Source organism: Eptesicus fuscus, chromosome 2 (genome assembly GCF_027574615.1).
Source record: "Eptesicus fuscus isolate TK198812 chromosome 2, DD_ASM_mEF_20220401, whole genome shotgun sequence".
NCBI lineage: Eukaryota > Metazoa > Chordata > Mammalia > Chiroptera > Vespertilionidae > Eptesicus > Eptesicus fuscus.
Window position 1 is genome coordinate 72,667,291 of NC_072474.1, and position 26,754 is coordinate 72,694,044.

General features: G+C 37.7%; 1 protein-coding gene across 1 annotated transcript in view; it reads left to right on the forward strand.

Annotated features, from left to right (window-relative positions):
* Positions 1-8,609: 8,609 nt before the first annotated feature.
* Positions 8,610-26,754, forward strand: part of GC (GC vitamin D binding protein) — a 53,623-nt gene continuing 35,478 nt past the window's right edge. The window contains exons 1-11 of the mRNA XM_054722128.1: positions 8,610-8,633; positions 10,824-10,872; positions 12,269-12,338; positions 12,880-13,012; positions 15,325-15,536; positions 17,558-17,690; positions 18,002-18,096; positions 22,011-22,140; positions 23,763-23,965; positions 25,101-25,230; positions 25,685-25,782. Coding sequence (XP_054578103.1) covers positions 8,610-8,633; positions 10,824-10,872; positions 12,269-12,338; positions 12,880-13,012; positions 15,325-15,536; positions 17,558-17,690; positions 18,002-18,096; positions 22,011-22,140; positions 23,763-23,965; positions 25,101-25,230; positions 25,685-25,782 — 1,277 coding nt within the window. The remainder of the gene's footprint in view (positions 8,634-10,823; positions 10,873-12,268; positions 12,339-12,879; positions 13,013-15,324; positions 15,537-17,557; positions 17,691-18,001; positions 18,097-22,010; positions 22,141-23,762; positions 23,966-25,100; positions 25,231-25,684; positions 25,783-26,754) is intronic.

Consider the following 26,754-nt stretch of genomic DNA (forward strand, 5'->3'; position numbering starts at 1 on the left):
TTTGTTTCCAAATAATTTATAGTAAAACTAAAACATTTTTAAATTAATTTGCAAAATAAACCAGAAGTTTAGCAAAAGAAAAAGTTTCAATTTGTAGGCAGGAAGATGATCCTAACAGCAAAACTATTTGCCCATTACTTCCTCTCGCAAGATCTCCTCTACCTAACAGGCTACCATTGACCTTACAGGGTATCTTTGCTTTGCTTAGTTATCTTTTTCCAACTAAATGAGCTCTATTTTCTGAACCTAACATCCAAGTATCTTCAACGTAGATGGAGGAGCTGCCTAAAACTGTAACTGCTTTGCGCAGTTTATTGAGATTTTGATGGACTCTGCCTGCACCGTTAATCCTTGGCCACTAAATTGTTCATGGATTTCTAGATCGCTTATCTGTGATACTTCTAAGTTTCATTGGTTCCAATGATATTTTCAGATATCAATTTTGAAGGTCAATGAAGAAAGTGATAATAACTAGAACAAAGACTACTAGATGACCTCAATGCATGTTATCATGTGTTTAATGTTATGGTAAATCTGCACATGGATTATCTTAAACTCACAATAATCTTGTGACAAAAAATACTGAGTTATCACCACTTTGCATGTGAGAAAAATGAGACTTAGAAAGAGAAAATAATTTCCCAAGGTTACACAGCCAATAAGGGCTGAGTGAGGATTTTATTCTAGAGCCTGCATATCCCAACCCTACCTGACCCTGTTTCCAGAAAAAAAGGACCCCTGCAAGGAGCAGGAGCTGACCTGATTTGATGAAGGATGATGAATGATTGGAATATACCTGTGCTCTCTGGGCAAGTCACAGAATCTATCTAAGGCTTTGTTCCCTCTTCTGTAAAATGAAGATATTGAATTCCATGTTCTACAGGGCCACTGTGAGATCTCAGGTTACAGTACCCTAAAATATACCAGTTGTATAGTGTTAGTAGAAAGAACTTGAACTTAGCTGTAGAAGTCCAAAATTCACCATTAACTTTTGTGAGTTGGGGTAAGTCATTTAACCTCTCCAGCTATTTGCCTCACTTCAAAGGTTTGTTTTTTGTTTGTTTTAAAGATGTTAGTGGCTTCAAAAAGTGTAATATTGCACATAAAGTACTATCCCAACATCTTAAATAAATTTTATAGCATTAAAATTATGGATTTGAGCAATTATGATAAATAGGCATCTCACTCTTTTTTCTTCCTTATTATTTAAAACACCTAGTGTGAAATATTTTAGGGTAATCCTTATTTGTAGTAGGTTTAAACAGAGAGGGGTGGGCAGGAGGGAGGAATGGAGAGAGGGAGAGAGATAGAGAGAAATAACCTCCAAGGTTCCATTCACACAGGAAAAGGGTAGAGATGTCCAAAAGAGGCACACAATCCTATAATGAAAGGGGAAATGTATCCACTAGGACACTAAAAATTTTCAGTAAAAAGCAGCAGGAAAGTAACCTACGTATACACTGACTCTTCTGCAGTTTGACCAAGTTAATGATTAAAAACGCTGCCATGTGTCACATTTTCCCCAGGGTGTCTATTTACCCTGATATTGATATTATTTTCTCTCTGTGGGCCAAGGATGCCCTGGCTTCTGTATAGAGATTAATGATTGATTAGTTCATAGCCGGGAAGCTTACTAAAAGGGAACTGGTTACTCTTGGCTGCCATTTTTTTCTGGTCACCTGCAGGAAACAGGTTGCCGCAGGACTTGCCAAGCCGGGAAATGAAGAGGATCCTGCTCCTTCTGCTCACTGTGAACGCTCTGGAGAGAGGTGAGACTTCCTGTGCTGGGACCATTTACAGGAACTCTTACTAGTCTAATTGTCTGTCGCCACTTTAAAAAAGTATACAAAGGTGGAAAACAGAGTAATTGGAGAAGATATTAGAAAGAGAAGAATCAAAGCAGGGTTCATCTGAGCTGAAATGTGGCCTAGCGCTTTCAACTGGAATAGCCAAGAAATCAAGATAATCTCATGAAAGGAAGAAAAAGTATATAATTTGTCAATTATCCTTCCCTGTTTTTTTGATAACCAAGACCTGGGGAGAACCTTTTGAAATTAGAATATTTTTTTAAATGCATTTGAGAGAGAGAAACCTCAATGTGTTGTTCCAGTTATTTATGTATTCATTGGTTGATTCTTGTATGTGCCCTGACCTGAGACTGAACGCGAAACCTTGGTGTATAGGGCCAATACTCTAACCAACTGAGCTACCCAGCTAGGGCAAAATTAGAATCTTTTTAGTTAGTAGAAGATAATGCAAATGGAGGCTTTGATCCATCCATAAGCACTTTTTTCAGATTTCAAATATTTATTGCCACTGAGAGCATAGTACACCATATCAATGAGGTTAACTGAGATTTGAGTCTCTTAAAGGAACCCCAAAGATATATTTGAAAATACATTTGTAGTTTCTAAAATATCCCACATAAAATAATTTAATGGATATGAAACATGATTATCAAAAGATAATTGAGCTATATTTTATTAAGATTATTCTTCAAATAGAATCTTCATCTTTTAGCAATGTTTAAAAATCTTTTTAAAGGATACAGGTTGAGCCAAAGCCAGTTTGGCTCAGTGGATAGAGCGTCAGCCTGCGGACTGAAGGGTCCCAGGTTCGATTCCGGTCAAGGGCACGTACCTTGCTTGTGGGCACATCCCCAGTGGGGGGCGTGCAAGAGGCAGCTGATCGATGTTTCTCTCTCATCAATGTTTCTAACTCTCTCTCTCTCTCCCTTCCTCTCTGTAAAAAATCAATAAAATATATATTTTTTTTAAAAAAAAAAAAGGATACAGGTTGAAATTATGTGAAATATACAACTTTATGTAAATTTCCCAAGCTGAAAATTTTATAATCAGTTTCAATTTACTTTTCTGGATGATGCTTAAAAACTTCTAAAAGAATCAGCATTCATCTGGCTTTGAGAAATTAGTTTTCATTTAGTACTGTCAGTCTCACCAAAGTCATACATTAATATTCATATTAGTAATGTATTTAACCTGTGGAATAAAATGTGTATAGTCTGGGAATTCTTGGTATTAAATGTGACATGAACAATCTTACTCCTGACTTATTCTATTTACGTTAATTTTTCCTTGATCTTACTTTTGCCGTACAAATTATTTAAAATTTTGTCTCATTCACCCATAGATTTTTAAGTAAGCTATGGGTCTTATTTAAGACTACAAAGTCTGAGATGTACTGGGGTACAAATAAGTAAAATAAATTGTGTCTCTTATGAGACCTCTGAATAGGCCAAGACCCAAGAAACCTTGAAAGCTTATTCCTTTGCCCAAGGGTTTCCCTGGAGTAGATCTGAACCTAAAAATGCCTACTGAAGCAGTATTGATCAGGATGTTCAAAACACCAGAAGGTTCAGTAATGGCAAGGACCTAGAATTACATGTGGATATTATCAGGTGGGACTGCTGACTAAGTAAGTGTACATTGCCTTCGCCTAAAAGAGTTATAGTGTCCTTTGAAGAATAACAGAGAATTCTGCAACCTCTATTTCTTCATCCTTCAACATCCTCTGACTCTGATGAAATGGATGCTAAAGTCAGCTTTCTTGAAGGTCTAAACTTCACTTCACGCAGGTGCCATAGGCTTGACAATATTCCCTGAGACATATATAATACATTTGCAAGTAACCAATGTTCAATATTTGGCTATAGAGGTCCTGACCCTTCAGTCCTCTATTCCAGGGGTGGGAAATGTCTAGTCCACGAAATCATTTGGTCTGGCCCTGCCAAGGCATTAGGGGTGAATTAATTAAATGTTCGACCAAATATAGCAGGCTAATTTTTAATTTGATAATTTTGTATGGCTCACAAATAATCTTATAAATATCCAAATGGCCATTGGCTGAAAAAAGGTTCCCCAACCCCAAATACTAAGTCAGTGATGTGCCTGGAAGCTAGAAGTGTGCCCTGGGTGTGGGGGGGATTGCAAAGTACATGAATAAAAGAGTTGAGAGAACCTTGGATAGTGGAGGATTGGTTAGAGCTGCAGTTTTCTCTGCCTGTTACAGTTCTAGATAGCTAACTTACCACCCACAGCATTTTTCTAGACCACCTTTTCTAAAGTGTATTTCACTCAAGACTCGTCTTGGAAAAATGTTTCTATGGTCAAACACATTTAAGAAACAAGCTGTACATTTCTTGGTTGTTCACAATCACTGTGCTTGTTTGCTTAAAGGTTCTGAGAAGTCCTGTAAGAAAGAAACCTTACTTAACCCAGAGTTTCCCAAACATATTGGCTTTTCCCTAAATTGCCTATATCCTATGGGAGCATTTTTGGATATTTCAGATCCATAATGGATACCGCTGTAGCTCAGCATGAACATCAACTCCAGTTAGGCCAGTCCTCTCCTATCCAGCAGCACTGGGGATACAGTCCACAAACCCTTCTGTGCTTCTGGGGAGGTGTACAGAATCTGAATGTGTCATAAGAAAACACCCAATATACCTACCCCTTGAAAAACAAAACAACAGATTTTGCCAATTGCCTCCATCTGGCTTCTTTCCCCAGGACTGAGATGAATGTAGTGCTAATCTACAAAGTATTTCTCCCTCTTCCCAAAATACAAGCAAAGGCTGCTGACACGGCTATATAATTACCAAGGAAATAATTCTAACCGGAAGCAAGTTATTGCAGTTCAGAAGAGCTGTTGGCAAGAACAGGATATTTACTATGAACATTTTCATTTTTGCATCAAGCACTTAATTCTTAGCATATATATTTTTACTAAACATGATACCAAACAGCAAGAAAGTCATGGGTGAGCTGTATTTTCCCTTCTTCCATTTGCCTGTTAAAACAGCCCTCGACAGTGTGGGCTTTCCCAAATCTCCCAAGCCACCACTGAATCACCTCGTTTCTCTTTTCTACAAGTTGCCTGCCCCTTTATCAGTAACCACTTGAAAATTAAAGTTGCCTTTAGTTTGATTCAGGAACATAGCTGTACAGAATGCTGGAAAGAAATAATTTAGGATTAGTAGATATCCTCTCTCTTTTCCCAAATACTACATCATGGTTATTAAGGAGTTGATGTAGACAGCAAGAACTATGTGACAAAAAGGACACAGCCATGTAAAGAGCTAAAAGTGAGTTTCAAGCAGAAGGAACTCAGGTGCAAAAGTCCTGAGCTAGGAACAAGCATTGACCAAAAAAAACAACACATGTATAATGGAGACAGACAGTGATAAATATATATAATATAGGCTTGCCACTGAGTTAACTGTATAAATAGAATTCATACAGTTTTAATAGCCATTGTAATGTATGGATGGATAGGAAAAGAAAAATCATCTGTGTCCAACATTTTCTAAATTATTTTAGTCAAGAGATGGAGTGCAGGCCCTGGCTGGGTAGCTCAGCTGGTTAGAGCATTGTCCTGATACACCAAGACTGCAGGTTCTATTCCCAGTCAGGGCACACACAAGAATTAACCAATGAATACATAAATAAGTGGAACAACAAATCAACATTTCTCTATCTCTTGTTGTTTCATTTTCTTTGTGTCTCTCTTCCCTCCTTCCTCTCTCTCTTCCCTCCTTCCTCTTTCTCTCCTCTTTCCTCCCTTTCTCTCCAAAATCAATCAATACATTTAAAAAGTTTTTTTTTAAAAAAAAGAGTCCATAACTAGCCAATGAAGCAGAATTATTAGTACTTCCTGTTTATATCAACTCAAATGTATACAATATGGAAATATGACTTTGACATTCCTTATTGAATGATATGTTCTTCCTATTTCATAATGCTTAAGGAATTGGCTTTTTGAAAATTCATGTGTGTCCAGAATTATGCCAAGCACACAAGACCTAAAAATATGATTGTTGCACTAAAGGAATTTCTATAAAAATAAGACAATTTTGCTTAAGGAAACAATTAGTATTGGCCTGCTTTTTAAGGTCTATTTGCAAGTACCTGGTGAGTATTACTATATGTCCCTGTCTACACAAAAACCAAAGCACTAGACAGACTTTCAGCCATCCTGCTCAGCTTTCTATTTCTAAGGTTTAACAGTCCTTACAACCTTGTTTTTAAAAGGGGAATATCACCCTGGCCAGTGTGGCTTAGTTGGCTGGGCATCATTCTGTGCACTGAAAGGTTCCTGGCTCAATTCCCGGTCAGGGCACATGCTGGGGTTGTCCACTAGATCCCCGATAGGGGACATGCAGGAGGCAGCAGATTGAGGTTTCACTCTCACATCAATGTTCCTCTCTCTCTCTCTCTCTCTCTCTCTCTCTCTCTCTCTCTCTCTCTTGCTCTCGCTCTCGTTCTCGCTCTCTCTCCCCCCCCCCCCGTAAAAATCAATAACAAATCTTTAAACACATAAATAAATAAAGGGAATATGAAGAGCAACAATAAACTTTTCCAGGACTTGTAATTACAAATTAAGACTTCAGAAGGGCAGGAATAATCATCTTTCAATACCATAAACAGAATAATACTGAATTATAAGAGTAATTCTCAAACCCACAAATTATAAGAGTAATTCTCAAACCCATAAAATATGCTCAAAAAAGTTAATGTTGCATATTTGGAAGTTAACACAATTTTCCATATAAACAATTTATACACAGAGGTGAAGTTCTTAAATTGACACACAAAAATGTGTAGTAAATATTGGAAGTGAACTGTGATAACTACAAATCTCATAGGACTTTTGTGATTGAGGTAATATGTAAAATATTTGGAACAGTGCCTGACTAATTGTTGGTACTCAAATGTGAATCATTATCCTGATATTATTTATTCTTCTATTGCTTTACAAACTAAGCCCTGCAATGCATTCTAAGTTTCCAAGTCAGGATGCAGGGGACATCAGCCTCACCCATCCCAAACTTACTCCCTTATTTTCACCCCTGCAAAAGCATTTATAGATGACAAAGTGCCCAACTTATGAAGGGAATGGGAGGTGGAATGAGATACATGGAGAAATAATGCCTCCTAGGACTTTGGTAAATATATCATCTATACAGGCTACTACCCATGATAAACCCAAAGACATTAGTTTGAGTAGTTATCAAGTCACTATTTTAAATTTTCAATATCTGAAAAAAGGGCCCCATTTGTTCCATTGGTGGCATACTAAGAGGTACATTTAATTTCCTCTAGAGTAGTTAATCGGCAGATGTCATGTAGACCTCTAGATTTAGTATTAAAAGAATTGAATTTCTTCCCATCGATTCAAACTCAGAAAATTGCACACCTGCCTGAAAACATCAATATCAATATCAATATGGAAAAAACAGATGAATGTTTCATATAAAGATGAAAAACATCAAAGGAGATGAAACCAAAAGAAAAAGCCTAAAATGGAATAAACTTGATTGTTACTTCTTCATTGAAAGTGTTTCTAGTGATACATTTATAATTTTCTTTAGCTCCAATATTCAGGTCAGCTTCCTAAACCAGGCCAGCAATGTTCAAGTTCTCAAATAAAATCATTACTACGAAATCACCAATATCTAGTCCGACTGCTTAATAAGCACTGCAAACCATACATAACCTTAAAGATAAAACTAAGAAAGCAAAAGCAAATATACTGACCTTTGCTGACATAGACGAGCCTGTCAGCATAGAATAGAAATAAAAATGCCACAGAAATGAAATTGCAAAAATATCAAATGCCCATCAGAGCTCTGAAACCCCATGATTCTTCTGAACAAAATTGGAAAACAGCAACTTAAGAGAATTCCCAGCTTTCTGTATCAGCATGTATTCAATTCAATGTTATTTAGGGTCCATCCATCGCTTCTGGAATACAAACAGTTTTTCTAGGAGACCAAGTTGCTTTTACAGAAAGATTATAACAGCAATAGTTAAAGCATTCAAAATACCTTCCTAAAGTGGAATTTGTACCAAGACAGTATCTCATGTCTATCCCCAATAGATTAGCAGTTCCATGAGATCAGAGATGTGTCTATTTTGCTCTTTAATTGTATATTCAATACTGAACCCAATGTCTGGCACAGAGTAAATCTTTTAGGCATGTCTGCTGCATGCATGAATGAATATTGTCAGCTGTGTTGGGAGAGGTAAGTTACATGGAGCACTAAAGATTTTCTGAAAGTAAGTCTAATTTCCTTTCAAAATTCCAGAATTAGACATGACTTACCAGGATGTTTCACAATACAGGTAGAAATGAGACACACTATTGCAAAACCCAAAAATTCTGTTAATGAAATTTGTAAACATTTAGTGCCAAAAGGTCACTGTGTGAAAAAGATTTCACCAGTGTCACTGAGATTATGCCAATATTTACCGGGGCCACATCAAAGTCCAGATTGCCCGCTTCATAACCACGAGGCACATTAAAGCATAGAGGATGTCATTTACAATTCGTTCAAGATAGATTTAATTATATGAATCAATGTCGGCTCAACTAGAATGAAAAACAGTTTTATTAAGCAGTACTCCATGGAATGGAAATCAATTTGTAATAATCACACTGCAAAGTAACTTCAGTTTTTGTTGTCTTTTGAAAAATGAGAATATGATTAGCATATTTGCCTGCTAGTTTTATAAGCTGTATATGTTCTCTTTGGATAAATAACATTTTTAAATCAGAGATATATTTTGAGTCTTCCACCTGGAAGACACATGGCGCAACAGCTCCCTCTGCAGGTAGGTCTTGTAAGAGCAGTGTTACCTTTTTATATATTTAATTCGAATGCCTCCCCCTTTTGGGCTTCCTCCTTGCTTCTGTCATGCTCAAGGCTGAATGTTCCTGTAAAAATGGCTTCAAAACCATTTTAAGTCTTATATAGTCAATCTAGTTTTCCGTTTCTCTCTAATAATTTTGTATTCTAGCGAAAGCACTACAGAAAACCTGTGAATTCCAATGTACTTTGGTGCAAACACAGGTAGTTGATTTCATTAAAGCTATTTAACAAGGAATAATCTATAGTGGCCATTTACACTACATTCATATATACTCACACACTCCTGTAACACACGGAATAAAAACTACTTTTTGTTGAAGTGAGAAATCCAACCCTGACAGGCTAGAAACAAATTATTTCTGAAAACGTTCATCAGAGTGCCCCATTTGAATACAGGCTCCCACCGTGAATGTTACTGAGTAGTCATTATGAAAAGTATTAACAAAAATAATATCTGCAATTTTACAGGGAGATTCTATTAAACAAAGTTAGAGCCTATGCATTAAAAAGAGAAAGAGCTATTTTTTGTAAACATAGCTTTTGGGTAAAAAGGTTCCATATAATTCTTACTACTTCTAAAAGGGATTATTTTATAATCCCTTGGAAGTGATTTTAGACATCAAGAGGATACAATTTTGTACTAAAATCAGGAATCTTTCATATACTAGTATATGGTTATTTAAGTTCCATTTGAATATTTCCAGTAATAAAACAAACTCACTTCTCCAAGAGGCTGTTCACCATTTCAGCTAGTATTTAGCCATGGCTACAGTCAAGTTCTGCCACTGAACCAAAGTCTCCTGCCAGCCACTTCTCCCAGCTCTACCTTCAGAGCAACCTAAAACCACTCTGCAGACATCCTGAGGTTATGGCTCTTCATTCCAGGAGGACAGCTCTACCTTCAATTCTTCCCCTCTATATCCTGCTCTCCAGTCCCACAGAATACCATTAATGATTAATGGACCGTTTCTGCCTTATTTTGACCTTTTGAAATTGTGACAATATCCAACTTTGTAAACCAGTCAATAAATTCCGGGAAGTGTGCTAGATTTAAAGGTTCTCAGATACCAGTGGCTTTCTGTACTCCACTGACTATTAGTGTTACCAATCCTACTGTGTTTGTCCTAGTTTCCAAAATAAGAGGTTTTGAACACGTGGGTTCTTCTGTGTTGTTTTTATGGTATTTTAGTTGGTCCCTTATTACAAAGTGCTGCTTAAGAATGTCTTTGTCCTTAGTTCTGACTCTTCTCATGTCAGTACTATATTTTGAGTCATCCACCTGAAAGACAGAAGGTGCAACTGCTTCCTCTATGGGTAGTTTGCACCAGTAAATCTAATAAATCCTACAGAGAATCTTTTTTAAAAGAAGGAGGAAGAGGAGGAGGAGGCAGAGGAGAAGGAGAAGGAGAAAAAGAAGAAGGAGAAGGAAAGACCTTCTTTAGCCTATATCCAACCGCCTTCACTGTCTAAACCATAAAACAAAAATTTCTACCTTCATTTATGTAAAGTTGCTCTTCCACAGACTGTAACTGTTAGGGAGGTGAGGACATCTGGGTGATAAAGGCATGGCAACAAACCTGAGATGGATTTCCTAATATTTAAAGTCAGGAAGATAAGTCACTAAAAGTTAAAACCACTTATCTCAGAACAGAAACTGAGTCATTTATATACTTTTTAATTTTTTTTAAAGAAAGAGCACCATAGCGTGTTGGAAAATGTCCTAGACTTATTGGCATAATGATATAGGGAAGAACACTGGCTACCTTCCATGTGTCCCTCCCACCCCCCTCACTGCATATGGAATAGGTGTGTTGAACAAGTGAGTCTCACAGACAGTAGAAAACTCATCTCCTCCTGAGCAATCTAGCTCTTCCCAGTCTCTTGAGTGGACTAAAGAGTAAGTTCCATGATTTTTCTGTTCACTCTCAAATAAAAGGTCTTCTGGTCCCTTTGAACCTCGAAATAGCTACCTCATAACAGTCATGGGAATATGTTTGTGTTTAATAGCCAAAAGTGTGTAAATTTGCTTAAAGATGAAGCTATTCCACAAGATCAGGCCCAGGTCAGTCCTACTGCCTGTCCTGCCAAAAAGGGACAGGTACACTTTCCTCTCTTTTTCTCTGCTGTTCTCCTCTTTCCTCCTACTCTCTAGGCTGCTTTTGGTTCCTCAGACACAGGGAAGGAAGAAGCCAGCAGGAGAGGTAAGAGCAGGAAAAAGAATTTCACTGGGCAGCTTAGTGAGTAGTGTTGTTTCCTCTGGTTATGGGAGATGTTCAATGTTGACATTTTCTTTGTGGCTGCTTTGAAGATCTTTCTCATCATCCTTGGAGATCTCTCACATCCAGCTAACACCTCAAAACTTTCCTTTGGACCTCTGATTTCAAACTGCCTGCCTCTGCACAGAGGTATCACACAGTTGGTGGCCTACTGTCCTCTAGTCAGCCCTTTGGGGGAGGGATTGGAGGAGGGGGCAACACAACTCCAGGCAAGCTCACTCTCCTGTTTGATCCATATCAGGTCCACAAGCCTCAGCAAAGCTTCTCACTCACAACCCTCTCCTTTGTTGCCCCAGGCACTGACTCAACCCCCAACCCTTTAGCTTTCTCTAGTTTGAATCAGACAACTGTCCATTATACCCCACACTTCAAGGGTCCCCTATCAAGGTCTCTGAGTGTTTTCCTTGAAGCCCCTTTTACTATACTTGAAATGAGGGGAAGTACACCCCTCTACTCCCCCAAACCCACCACACTGACAACTTTATCCAAAAAACCATTTTACCTAATTTTCATCTTTTGCCACTGCAGAATTCCCAAAAAAATCCCCAAATAAATCCCAAAATTTCTCGTATACAGTCTAGAGATAGGTAATAGAGCAGCTCTCACACACTCCCTTTCAAGGTCCTGCATCAATGGAGTGGCTCTTCACTTAGGATTGTAGACACTTTCTCCATTTATTTCTTGTTCTTTTTTTTTTTTTTTTTTTTTTTGAGAGCTTAGATGAAACAAGGATAAAGAAGGAAGAAACGCCCTAGCAGGTTTTGCTCAATGGATAGAGCATCTGCCTACAGACTGAAGGGTCCCAGGTTTGATTCCGGCTAAAGATACATGCCTATGTTGCAGGCTCGATCCCCAGTAGGGGGCATGCAGGAGGAAGCCAATCAATGATTCTCTCTCATCATTGATGTTTCTATATCTCTCTCCCTCTCCCTTCCTCTCTAAAATCAATAAAATATATTTTTTAAAAAAGAAGGGAGGAACAAAATGTCCCATTTTAGCATTATTATAAAGATGGGACCTAAGAGAATGATTGACACATCAATAGGCTCTGATAATCATTTGACTTGTTTACTTTCAGTATTAGATCACTTTTTTCTGCTGTCCATTAAAATTTATAGCATGCCATAAAATTCTGATCTATTTTTATAAAACAGCTAGAAAGGCACCAAAAAATGGAATTGCATATAGAAAAATGCTAGTTTCACCACAGATAAGTCACATAAAGGATCCCATTATACATATGCATTTAATGAAACATTAATTAAAAGGGAATAGATACAAAACTTTTTTTGTTTTTGTTTTGTTTTGGTTTGGTTCCTAGGCCGAGAATATGAGAAAGATAAAGTCTGCAATGAATTAACCAATCTCGGAAAAGATGACTTCACATCTTTGTAAGTATGAAAGCACTCACTCAACCTCTAGGTTACTTTACCTTGAATGAAACTGCATGTAAGGTTAACTTCAACTCAGCATGAAGGGCTGAACTGATTTCTAACAAGATTAACAGGATAGAGCCCAGGGTCAAAGGAAGCAGAGAAGTCAGACAAATGGAGGACATCCAAAGATTCCAGTTGAACTATCATTACCATGGTCTAAACATTTATTAAGCAATAGTTTTCGAAGGTAAATTAAAATGCAAACAGTACATGCTAGGACTGGCAAACAAAGGCAACAGGGTACGGAGCAGGTTCATGTGGGGAGGCTTGAGAGAAGAAAGAACATGAGGCTGTTTTGATGGAACTCTCAAGTTCAACTCCTGCCACTTTACAAGATCAGTTTACCTAGAACAAAAACTAAAAGGCAACCTCATATTCTTTTCATTCATCAATAAAAAGTGCACTATTCCTGTAGAAAACTGAAAATAATAGTTTAACATGTACAAATGTGGGAAAAATTAATTCTAATTGAGTATTGATTTACTTTTCCCCTCAGATCAATGGTCCTCTACAGCAGGAAATTTCCCAGTGGAACTTTTGAACAGGTCAGTCATCTTGTGAAGGAAGTTGTCTCCCTGACAGAAGCCTGCTGTGCTGAAGAGGCTGACCCTGACTGCTATGACAACAGGGTAGGTTACTGTGGCCGGGGTGGATCTGTGGTGGCCCACAGAAGAAAGCCAAGACAGGTCTTCATGCCATATCTTAGGGAAATCCTAGACAGCAACTCCACCTACCATATTTTCTGGCGTATAAGACGACTTTTTAACCCAGGAAAATCTTCTCAAAAGTCAGGGGTCATCTTATACGCTGGGTGTCATCACATAGGGTGGGTATATCTCAAACTCTATGTTTTAATTGGAAAAGTTGGGGGTCGTCTTATACGCTGGAAAATACGGTACTCCAATTTTGGAGGAAATATGAAGCCTGTTACTCTAGAGCTCAGATTTATTCTGGCATAACAAATCAACTCTGCCCATTAGTCCTACAAATGAGAAAACTGGGGAATGATATACTGACTCAGGAAATAGTTCTAATAGATGGTATGTATCCTAAAATCTACACATACTTTTATCATGCCAAGCCTGGTAATGAATGACCCAGAGCAATTTAGTGTTGGCCTCAAATTAATTTGGTGTTCAAAAGTTGCCCTGTATACATAAACCACCAGGTTTTGGGATTTCTCCCCTTAAGTATACATGCAGAAATTAAAATGCTGAAATGACAGGGTTCAAAGTACAGACTGAAGAAAGGTAAACCCACATGTGTTTCTAGCAATTTACTAGTGGAGTCATCAGGCCCAACACAAACAGCATTTAAATGTATCTTGAAAAAGGCCTCCACAAGGCAAATGTCTCCCTGTGTATGCCTACAGCAATTAGCCTGTGGAAAAAATGTTCCAAAGATCATTGGACTAGAATCTACACAATGATTATTCTTATCATTAATTGCCTTATCTGGTTCTTATCTACTTTCTAAGAATTTCATAATCATGTTCTCCTATCACTAAGTCCATAAACAACCACCATTTCAACCTGACCTTCTGAACCACCTTAAAATAAGCAAGCATCATACTGACCATGATCAGAACAACAAAACACACTTTTATTATATATATTTGCTAACCCATGTCTTCATTTGAGAGAAGCTGCTGAATTACAAAGACAGATCATAAGAGAGCAGAGATGGCATTGGCATTTTTACACACCATCTTCCTCTTTCTCCTGCTTATTCAAAGTATTTTTTTAAAATGTGTTGATGCTTTTTCTTTTTAAATTCCTTATTTGAAAGGAGGTAATAAAAAGAAACCATGGGAAAGTTGACAGGCAAAGAAATGGAATAGACGAGGATATTCACTGAAGAAAGAAGAATAAAAAAGAGTTCTTAAGTTCGGAAGTTAGATGTGGGAGAGGATGAGAGATGTTCACTTTTACATAAGTGATTCATCGTGTTGCTTTCCTTCATTGATAGGAAACATCTTTAGGTGTTTTCCCTTGAAAAGATGGCTAACATGTAAAATAAGTATAAGGATTTCCCTTGAAAAGCTGGCTAACATGTAAAATAAGCATAGGGATTTGAAAGCACTTTTTCCCAAATAAATCCCAAAATAATTTTTTCCATGATAATTACTTATGTTCTACATTTTCATTTCAAATTCTTTCCAAAAAGAACATTTTTGTGGCTATAATTGCTTTGGTGGTCTTCTCACCATGGGCTTAGCTTGCCCACCTGTATCAGTGTATACATGTTGAGGCAGTAGATTAAGTTGTACTAGTGATTTTTCAACCCACGCTACACATGAGACTAAGCTTTGGGAGAAAACAGATCCTAAGGCCTCATCTTTGACCTACTGTTTCAGAATTTATGTGATGGAAAACTCAGGCATTTAATTTTCATATATTCTATGAGAGATTTTGCTGCAAAAGCAGGCTCAAGAACCACTGGCTAAGAGAATGCAAACCAATGTAGAAGACTAAAGCACTTAACAAAAGTCTACTCAGGTAATAAAGGGAGGAGAGAAGGGCAGGAGGGTCCTGGTTCTCAATGGGGTATTTGCAGCAGAAATCAGGTAGGATATCGTATGAGATCTTTTGGAAATGACTTCTCTTATCCTCACCGATGTTAATACTCTTGTGGAGAAACACTGGCCTGGAGGATAAAACTTTTAATGACTGCAATCAAACACAGTCCATTTATTAATGATGGTCTGTTTTCTCCTGCTTTGAGGAAAGTCATTTATTAACATAAATAAGACCCTGTACTTGCTCATAACTATGATTATGCAAATTGCCACATTGCCAAATCATCTCATGGAGCCTTTGGCATGGACAGGACAGTTTGTTATTAATGAGAATTTTAAACTAAAGCTGTTATACTGAATGGAGAACTATAAGCTTGGAAACTTGTATATATGAGTTTGCTTGTTTCTCTTCTTTCTTTCTAGACGTCAGCATTGTCTGCTAAGTCCTGTGACAGTGACTCCCCATTCCCAGTGCACCCAGGGACTGCTGAGTGCTGTACCAAAGAGGGCCTAGAAAGGAAACTCTGTATGGCTGCCCTGAAGCACCAGCCACAGGAATTTCCTACCTACGTAGAGCCAAGTAATGATGAAATCTGTGAAGCATTCAGGAAAGATCCCAAGGAATTTGCTAACCAGTAAGTTGCTTTCATCAGAAGTAAAACTTGAAGGCATAAAATATCAAAACTATATCTATTCTAACCCCCTACTCTATACAAACACCTCTCTACAGCAACCTGGATAACTTCCAATAACGAGAACTTGACTTTCATCCAAGACAGCTCATTGCTGTCACTGTCGACTACTGTTAATGCCTTTCATAGACAGAGATAAAAACCACCATTCCCCAGCTCCCATCCAATTCGTCCTATCTAGTACTTGAAGCAGAACTACTTGGATATCCTGTCTTCATGACAGATTTTCAAATATTTGACAGTAGCTATAGTGTTTTCCCTTAAGCTAGTGATCTCTATATACTCCATCTGATAAAATTTTATTGCTATGCACATGCTTAATACTTAATTTTCACTAAATCATAATAAACAAACAGCTTTATTATTCACATTCCAAGAAGCAGTTGTGAATAGGATGCATGTTGCACTACATAAGAGAACATATTACTCTGACCCTCTCATTGCTTAACGTTACTAAGGAGCCAGATTATATGGAGATTCTTTAAATTTGTCTTGGAAGATCATAAAATGAACACAAATGGTGAAAATTAATTATAGTGAAAAAATACATTTACTAAAAAAAATCAAAAGCAATGGCATTCAAATGGGCTTTAAAAGCATGAAACTCAGGTCACAATTTTATGAAAATTGGCTGGCTTGCCCATCCCTGTAAAATTTCAGAGTCTCTTTCAGATCCATAGAGTCTTATGCTCCTGAAAGTTAAAAAGATGTCAATAAATAAGTAAACCTACTCATAGCAATTTTCTAGAATAGTAAACAGAGATAGATTATGAAAGGTAAATTCATAATTGCATTTGTTTTAATTAATTCAACTAACATTAATAAACATCTACCATTGGCCATGCACTTGTAGATGTTAAGTGACTAAAGTGACAAATGGCCCCCCTCTCAAACTATCTACATGGAAATCTAGAAAATAACCTATTTTTATTTAATGAAAATATTGATTAAAAGTGATTGGTATTATAACCCTTTCTGTACATCCTTAGTGCTTTTTAGATATTAAAAATATAAGTTAACATATATCTTCTCTCCAAGGAAATACTTATTAAAAAACTAGAGGCCCGGTGCACAAAATTGGTGCATGGGGGAAGGGGGCGTGTCCCTAAGCCCAGCCTGCACCCTCTCCAATCTGGGACAATCCAGGACCACTGGCTCCCAACCGCTTGCCTGCCTCTGCCTGATTGCCCCTAACTACTTCTGCCTGCCAGCCTGATCACCCCCTAATCACTCCCCTGCCAGCCTGAATGACACCTAACTGCTCCCTGGCTGGCCCATTGCCCCTAACTGCCCTCCCTGCTGGCCCAGTCACCCCTAACTGTCCTCCCTTGCAGGCCTGGTCACCCCCAACTGCCCTCCCTGCTGGCCCAGTCACCCCTAACTGCCCTCCCTTGCTGGCCTGGTCACCCCTAACTGCCCTCTCTTGCTGACCTGGTCACCCCTAACTGCCCTCCCCTGTTTGCCGGGTTGCCCTCAACTGCCCTCCCCTGTTGGCCAGGTTGCCCTCAACTGCCCTCCCCTGCAGGCCTGGTCCCCCAAACAGCCCTCCCCTACAGGCCTGGTTCCCTCCCAACTGAACTCCCCTGCAGGCCTGGTCCCTGCAACTGCCCTCCCCTGCAGGCCTGGGTTCCCCTTAACTTCCCTCCCCTGCATGCTGGATCCCCCCCAATTGCCCTCCTTTGCTGGCCTGGTCTCTCCCAAGTGCCCTCCTCTGCTGGCCTGGTCACCCCTAACTGCCCACAACTGCCCTCCCCTGCAGGCCATCTTGTGGTGGCCATCTTGTGGTGGCCATCTTGTGGTGGCCATCTTGTGTCCACATGGGGGCAGCCATCTTTGACAACATGGAGTGGCCATCTTGTGTCTTGGAGTGATGGTCAATTTGCATATTACTCTTTTATTAGATAGGATAGATTTTGTTTTCCACAAATGATTTGACCAATGCTCTCTCCCCCTAACCCCCACAGGTTTATGTATGAATATTCCATTAATTATGGACAAGCTCCTCTGCCACTGTTAGTCAGTTATACCAAGAGTTATCTCTCTATGGTAGGGTCCTGCTGTACCTCATCAAGCCCCACTGTATGCTTTTTGAAAGAGGTAGGTGCCATTTATTGCATAGTTACGCTCTTTCTTTTTTCTTCTATTAATGCTATTCCTTTTTAAGAATGGTAGAAATTCAGATTCTGGAATCAGTAAAAGTTCCTAACAGGCCTATTTTGCATTTTGTTAATTGGAAAAACAAACATACCATCACTTCTGGGAAAGAAATATCAGTAAGTTTCTTTGGTCAGAAATCAGTTTTATGGTCATCAAAAAAAGTCATGATATTCAGTCTCTTTTTTCCATTCCTGCACATTACTATGAATGTATCTTAACCGCCTAAAGGGATTCTCTCATTTCTTTTCCAGAGACTCCAGATTAAACATTTATCGCTTCTCACCATTATGTCAAATAGAATCTGTTCACAATATGCTGCTTATGGGAAGGAGAAATCAAGGCTCAGGTAAGGAATAAGCATCAGTATGTGCAGCAGTTTGATTCTGCACTATCTATCCAAAATATTAGGGTTCCCTAGGAAAGTGTTTGTGTTAGAAGGTATTGACTATAGTCTTACGCTCCAATAGTTCTCAAATGTATACCCAGTTCTTTTTTGTCTGCACAGAATATGAACAATAAGAAACAAGGCTATGTTGTAAAACATGAGATTTGCTCTTAATCAACCTTTTCCATATACTCATTAGGGAAAACCAGGAGACCATTAGAAATGATTTCCTCAATGTTCATATTAGCATTACAAATATAAATATAAATTACAAATATAAAGGCAAAAATAAAATCACCTGTTATTTGCTTAGTCCATTTTTGTCTTGGGAGGAAACTTCTTGGATTATTTGTTATATGAAGCTTTGTGCTGTATAATATGTATCTCTTGAGTTTTGTGAATGTACACTATTTTCTTAGCTACTCTATTTGTAACTTTCCCTTTGATTTTTGTATGTCTGCTGTTAACTCCATATTTTAATTTTGACACTTTCTATATTTATACTTCTCTCATATCTCCTCAGACATCTAGATTTGCCAGCTTTATCTTATCTTACAGCATTTAAGTCTCTTTAATTCCTCCTTCTCTGATCTATAAACTTTTATCCTTTAATGGCAATAAAATAATTTATTTTGTGTTGGCACCAGATCCTAAGCTTCCCTAGTGGGAATAGAAACTACTTTCATTAGTCCATTAAAAATAATTTTCCACTAGAACTACTCAAATGCTAAATGGCATTTTCTCTAGACCTTCAATTTAGTTTTCCTTTGACATTAAGATAGTATAGCTGGAAAGTAGAACATAGGAATTTATAATATAAAAACAACTAAAAGATATACCTACCTTAATCATTAATTTATACTTACATTAGTGTCTAGGAAATTGCCCCAAAGAAATAGCATTAAATGTGAACAAAAAATTAGCTACAAATATTGCTATCCCCCATTTTTAAAATATGAAAAAATAGAGACTTTTTAAATGTCCCTAGACTCGAAAGCATACTTAAATCAGTTATGGTATATCCATCTCAGAGGAGGCCAGTTTGTTGTAATTATGATAGACTATTAATGAAATTACAAAACATTACTAAAATTGATGAAACAAAATAAATAGGGATATATTCCATGCTCACAGATTAGAAGAATTAATAGTTAAAAATGTCCATACTATCCAAAGCAATCTACAGATTCAATGCAATTCCTACCAATATCCCAACAGCATTTTTTGGCAGAAATAGAGGAAAAAAGGCACCCTAAATTCAAATGGAATCACAAGGGGCTCCATATAGCCAAAACAATCTTGAAAAAGTAGAACAAAGTTGGAGGCCTCGTACTTTCTGATTTCAAACATACTACAAAGCAACAATAATCAATATGCAGTAGTACTTGTATAAAAAGATATATAGACCAATGAAGCAGAATAGAGAGATCAGGAACAAGCCCTTATGTATTTAAACAAATTATTTTTGACAAGGGAGCCAAGACTACACGTGGAAAAAGGACAGTCTCTTCAAGTAGTATTGGGAAAATTGCAAAAGAATGAAATTGAACCCTTACCTTATACCACATATTAAAATTAACTTAAAATGGATTAAAAACTTAAATATAAGACCTAAAACTATAAAATCCTAGGAGGAAGCATAGGGGACAACTATAGGACATCGGGTTTGGCAATGATTTCTTGGAATTAACTCCAAAGCTTAGGCAACAAAAGCAAAAATAGACAAAGGAGATTACACCATCCTAAAACTTCTGAGCACTAAAGAAAACAATCAACACAGTGAAAAGGCAACCTATGGAATGGGAAAAAGTATTTGCAAATCATTTACCTACCAAGGGTTTAATATCCAGTATGCACTAAGAAACTGCTACAACTCAACAACAAAATACCAAATAACCTGATTAAAAAGAATTAGAGATTTCTCCAAATGAGATATAAAAATGGCCAACTAGCATATGAAAAGATGCTCAACATCACTACTAATCACAAATCAAAACCACCATGCCATTTCACACCCATTAAGATTGCCACTGCCAAAAGCATTAGTGAGAATGTGAAGAAGTTGGAATCTTTGAGCACTGTTAGCAGAAATGCAAAATGGTGTGGCTATTATGGAAAACATTAAAGTTTCCTCAAAAAAAATTAATAGAATTACCATATGACCCAGCAATCCCACTTCTGTGAACAGACTAGGGCAAAAGTAGGTTTACAGATTTTATTATGGAAAATACAATAATTAATAAATGATACAAGAATAAACTGTTTCGTGTACTCATAACTGTAAACCTACTTTTACCCCAACCTGTATATATATTCCTAGGAATTCAAATCAGAATCTAAAGAGATATTTGCACATCCATGTTCATGGCAGCATTAGTCACATTGCCAAGAAGTGAAAGCAACCCAATATCCATTGATAGGTGAATAGATAAAGAATGTGATATATACATACAATGAAATATTAGGCTGCCTCAAAAAGTCTTGTCAGATGCTATTACATTAACAAACCTTGAGGACATTATACAAAGTAAAATAAGCAGTCACATAAGGACAAATACTGTATGATTCCAGTCATATGGAGTTCCTAAAGTAGTCAAAATCATAAAAACAGAATTTATGATTACTAAGGAAGGAGTGCCAGAATCAGTGTTTAATGGATGTAGAGTTTCAGTTTTAAAAGATAAGAAAATTCTAGAGATCTGTTACAACAATGTGAATTTACTTAACATTACTGAACTATACTGAACTATACACTTAAAAATTATTGAGAGGTAGTCCAGCTGATAATGGTAGTGGTTGAGCATTGAGCTATGAACCAGGAAGTCAACGTTAAATTTCTGGTCAGGGCACATACCCAGGTTTTGGGTTTGGTCTCCAGTAGCGGGTGTGTGGGAGGCAAACGATCAATGATTCTCTCTCATCATTGATGTTTCTCTCTCTGAAATAAATTTTAATATATATATATATATATCTATATATATATATATATAGATATATATATATACACACACACACACACACATAAATGGTTAAGATGGTAAATTTAATATTATGTTTTTTATCACAATAAAGAATATTTAATGATACAGAACATATTCCAGATTAAGTGAAAAGATAAATTTATCAGCAGTATAGCATAATCCCTTATAAAATACTTAATGTCCTCTAAACCTTATAAAATATGTAAGGGTTTCATGCCCTATCATCAACATGTATTAACACTGTGGTTTAGGGCTATAGGTCTTCACTACTTTATTTCTACTTTAGTTTGTAAGTTGATTTATAAAAACATTTAAGAAGATTATGAGAGGCCCCCAAAACAACACCTTGGTCTTAAATAGAGATATATTAGTGCCTTCTTTATTGCCATTTTTTTTTAATTCTCACCTGAGGACATGATACGTTTTTATTGATTTTAGATAGAGAGGGAGAGAGAGAGCAAGAGAAACATCTATGTGAGAGCGAGACATCGATCGGTTACCTCCCCTATGTGCCCTGACTAACCGGAGATCAAACCCACCACCTAGGTATGTGCCCTGCCCAGGAATTGAACCCACAACCTTTTGGTTTATGGGATGATGCTCCAACCAACTGAGCAACCTGGTCAGGGTTTAAAGGCACCCTTCAACTATGTATGTAGATCTGGCCAAAAGAGAATGTGAGTGCTGAAATTTGAAAAAAATCATTGGGGACGCCTGAATTTTGAGTAGTAGCTTCAGGACACAGGCTCCATTGCAGAGTAGATGTGCTCAGTGCAGCTGTTAAGGAAGAACTGTTGAAACCATGTAATTATTTCTCTAGTGTGTTTGTTCATAATGAAACCAAGAAAACTGAGATTTGGAGAAAGCTAACGATTTTTTTTTTTAACTATCTAGCCATCTCATAAAATTAGCCCAAAAAGCACCTACTGCTAATCTGGAGGATGTTTTGCCACTCGCTGAAGATGTTACCACAATCCTCTCCAAGTGCTGTGGGTCTACCTCTGAGGACTGCATGGCCAAGGAGGTAAGAGAATCCATGTTAGCGTCATCATCATCATCATGTGCCACACACTCAGTGGCAAGCACTCCTCTAAGCTGCTTTTTACATGTATCATCTCAATGATACCATATATATCCTATGAAACTTAAATTCATTAAGTCCATTTTACAGATGAGAAGACAGAATAGTGATAAGGGTCAATAATTAAAGTCACACAGCGGTAAGTAGCAAAGTCCACACATAAAGACAATGTTATCTGATTCCCAAGAACTTAGTGTACCTGCAGAGCCTAGTACCACATCACTAGCCATATATAGTTATTTAAGTTAATTATTATTAAACTAATAGCATTTAAACTTCATTTCTGCAGTCACACTGGCCCCCATTTCAAATGCTCACTAATATCAGTACAGAAACAGATAATTTTCATCATCATATAGTAGAGTTCCATTAGACAATATACTATTAGAAATTATTATTGTTTTTATTATAACTGTCAGAATTTGATGGTCATTTCAGTTTTTTCCACTGTTTTTCATTTGCACAATACTTTGAAGTAGATATGAGTTTGAACAGTTATCTATAATAATAAAAGCGTACTATGCTAATTAGACTGGACAACCGAACGACCTTCTGGATGTTGTTCCAGAGTCCTCCCAGATGAAGCTGCAATGGTGGGGGCTGAGGCAGAGGCAGTTAAGGGCGATAAGGCAGGCAGTCGAGCAGTTAGGGGTGATCAGGCAGGCAGGCAGAGTGGTTAGTGGCGATGAGGTAGGCAGGCAAGTGGTTAGGGGCAATGAGGTAGGCAGGCAAGTGGTTAGGGGCAATGAGGCAGGCAGGCAAGTGGTTAGGGGCAATGACACAGCAGGCAGAGTGGTTAGGGGCAATGAGGCAGGCAGGCAGAGTGGTTAGGAGCCAGTGGTCCCAGATTGTGGGAGAGTGCAGGCCTGGCTGAGGGCCTGCCCCCCTCCCCGACTCCACCCCCGCATGAATTGTGTGTACTGGGCCTCAAGTTTTAGATAAAAGTCACTCTCCTTTATAGAAAGTCTGTGGATCTCTTTAGAAACAGCAACATTGTGCTGCCTGGTCTTTTTCCTTTAAGAATATGTGTCTGTGTTAATGGGTGTTTTCTATAACCTGACTTATAATGGCTAAGTCATTAATAGGTCTCTCTCTCTCTCTGTGTGTCTCTCTCTGTCTCTCTCTCTCTCTCTCTCTCTCTCTCTCTCTCTCTCTCTCTCTCTCTCTCTCTCTCTCCCCTCTTCTTCTTCATATAGCTATATAAAATATACTACATTGATCGCCTAGGTTTACCTTACTTTTATTTAACTAGTCCTCTATTATTGGGTTTAGGTGTATTGGTTTTTGTATTTTAAGTGACTCTGTCCTTAGGAGTCTTATAACTAAATCTTCTCTTCACCATAATTGTTTTCTGAGGATAAATTCTTGAAAGTTAAATGGTACATTTTAAGGTTTTTAGTACATAGTGACAAATTGCCCTCCAAAAAATATTATACCAATTTACTTTCTAAGAGCATTCCCACTGATTTTTTTTATACACCATGCCAGGGCTAGTAAGCCTGTGTAAACCTTCCTTATTTTGGATCTACCAGAAAACTAACAATGCATAAAAATTGCTTTTGTAGCTGCCTGAACACACAGTAAAAATCTGTGACAACTTATCCACAAAGAATGATAAGTTTAGGGACTGTTGTCAAGAAAGAACACCCATGGACATATTCATGTGTGTCTACTTCACGCCAGCTACTCAGCCACCAGAGCTGCCAGAAGTTGAATTGCCCACAAGTAAAGATGTGTGTGGCAAGGGAAACACCAAAGCCATGGACAGGTAAGTAGAGATGATCTAATTACCTTCTTGACAGTATGTATATTCACTGGCATTAAATGACAAAGAAACTAGATGGGGAAGAAATGGTAAACCTGACATCACTAAGAAAAGAATTAAAATAAATACACTATGAGTTACATATACTATGAGTAGTATATGCACATTCATGGCATAAATTTCACAAGTAGATCAACTTGCCAGAAAAACATTTATCAATATCAGAGGGCAGAATGTAGACTGTACTGAAATTCCATATTTATCTAAATACTCATTGTTTTTTATAAATGCATAGAGAGCAATGGGATAAGATAATCAAAGAATTTATGCAAATACATTTTCACAGAATAGCCACATAAAGTACCTACCTGATATAGAATTAATTGTGCTATAGTTACACAAAGGACAGTTCCATATGCATTTGATGCTTTATATAGAAATAGTAGCCCTGTACATGAATCCGTGTGCCAGTAGGTCGCTGCCACCCTCCTGTAGCTCTCTGCCCGCTGCCCCACCCTCCTATAGCTCCCCCCACCCCTTCTCATAGCTTGCTGCCCTGCCGCATCCTGTAGCTCTCTGCCACCCACTTGTAGTTCGCTGCCCCACCCTCCTGCAGATCCATGACCAGATCGTTACTCTGTCGGTCATTACACCTCAGGGCATAATGGATAGTTAGTATATTCCTCTCTTATTATATAGGATTGTGTTATAGTTACACATGGACAATTTCATATGCATTTGAAGTAGATATACATAATACTAGAGGCCAGATGCACAGATTCATGCACCCATGGGGTCCCTCGACCTGGCCTGCACCCTCTCGCAATCTGGGACCCCGCAGGAGATTTCGGATAGTTGGTTTCAGCCCAATCCCCACAGGCCCGATCCAGATAGGAGGGAGCCTGATCCTGTGCATTGAGTATCTGTCCCCTGGTGGTCAGTGCACGTCATAGCGACTGGTGGACCAGTCATTTGGTCATTCAGTCATTTGGTCACTTATGCTTTTATATATATATAGATTAAAGATGCAGAAACCAGGTGCTCTGCCTTTGTTATAGATGCCAAATTTCAAAACATGATACATATTCACAAGTATACCCATGCATGTTAAAGTACATCTTCTTCTCTCTCATGCCAGGTATACATTTGAACTGTCTAGGAGAACTGATGTTCCAGAAGTGTTTCTCAGTAAAATACTTGAGCCAACCTTCAAAAGCCTGGAAGAATGCTGTGACTCTAAAGATCCTGCTGTCTGTTTTAATGCTAAGGTGCAGTTTGCTAGATTTCTTCAACAACCCTGTTGAGATCAATCGTTGGCAAATGGTAGCTTATGGGTCACAGTTAGACTGGTGCCCATTTGTGTATGGCCTGTGAGCTAAAATGGTCTTACATTTTTAATGGCTTTAAAAAAAGATGAACATTTCATGACATTAAAATTATATGGAATTCAGATTTCAATGTTCATACATAAACCATGCTCACTGTTTATACATTGTTTATGACTGTTTTGTGTCATAACAGCAAAGTTGAGTTGTTACAACAGAAACTATATATGGCCTACAAAGCCTAAAATTTTTACTACTGGGCCTATTACAGAAAATGTTTACCAATGTCTGGTGTAGATTAAGCACTCTTACCGACATGTTACATGGAATTCTAATTTAGCGCCTCCCGGAACAGGGTTAAGATAAACATTTTTGTGTAATTATTATTTTCATACAGGTTCCACAACTGAAGGAGGAACTGTCTTCTTTCATTGACAAGGGACAAGAACTATGTGCAGATTATTCGGAAAACACCTTTACTGAGTACAAGAAAAAGTAAGGAACAAATTCTACTTGTGTCCCCCAAATTTATCAACTTAGCCTTGTATTGTAGTTTGAAAGCACAGTTGAAGACTTAAGATGTGCTAAGTGAGCAATAAAAAGAGGAGGTTCAATTAAAATAGTTTTAAAAAGTAGTTAGAATTTATTATCTGTGTAAGAAACAGCTATTTTCAGGGAAGGGGAAGGAAGTTACATATATCAGCTTAAAACACAGCCAAAAATGAATATATTACAAGATCTGTAATGACTTGATTAAGAAAACAAAATTAGTTTATTAACATTGTTGCCCTAAAACAATCTGTAAATTTTGCTATATATAAGAAACTATAAAACTGCTGGAAAATGATATCTAACTTAAAACTATTTTGTCTGACAAGAGGACCCAAACTTTCAACTAAGTATAGTATCAGCCATTGCCAGTATGTAGTCTCTATAAATTGTAAGTACACATGTTAATCAATCATTCATAATGTACAATAGTCATTTTTCTCCATTAAGAGGAGAAGGCATTTCTTTACAAGTAGGTTTTTACTAATAAAATAAGGAGCCATAATAATGAAAGCAGTTTTACTGGGTTCCTGGAAAATGTCTCTGTTGAGAAAACGCTGTCATTCTCAGTTTCATTAAGTAGATGCCTTAGATCTATTTCACAGCATCTTGCACAACACAGGCCTCAAGTAAGCACAAATAAACCTCCGCAAAAAGACCTTCCTAAAGAATCCCCAAAGTTGGACACCGCCTTCAATGACCCCCATGAAATCAACCTTAGCAAAGCTGTAATAGAAAATGAAAAACAGTGAAAGACTTAGGTTCAAAATTGTTTAATATTTTATCAGAAAATTATATAATAGAATAATATGACGGTAGCATAGAATAATGTTAAACAGGTAATGCAAGATTAAGTTTTTTTCCAACAGTTTTGAACACCAGGTTTGCCCGGGGCAATTGAGTGATAACTTATATAAT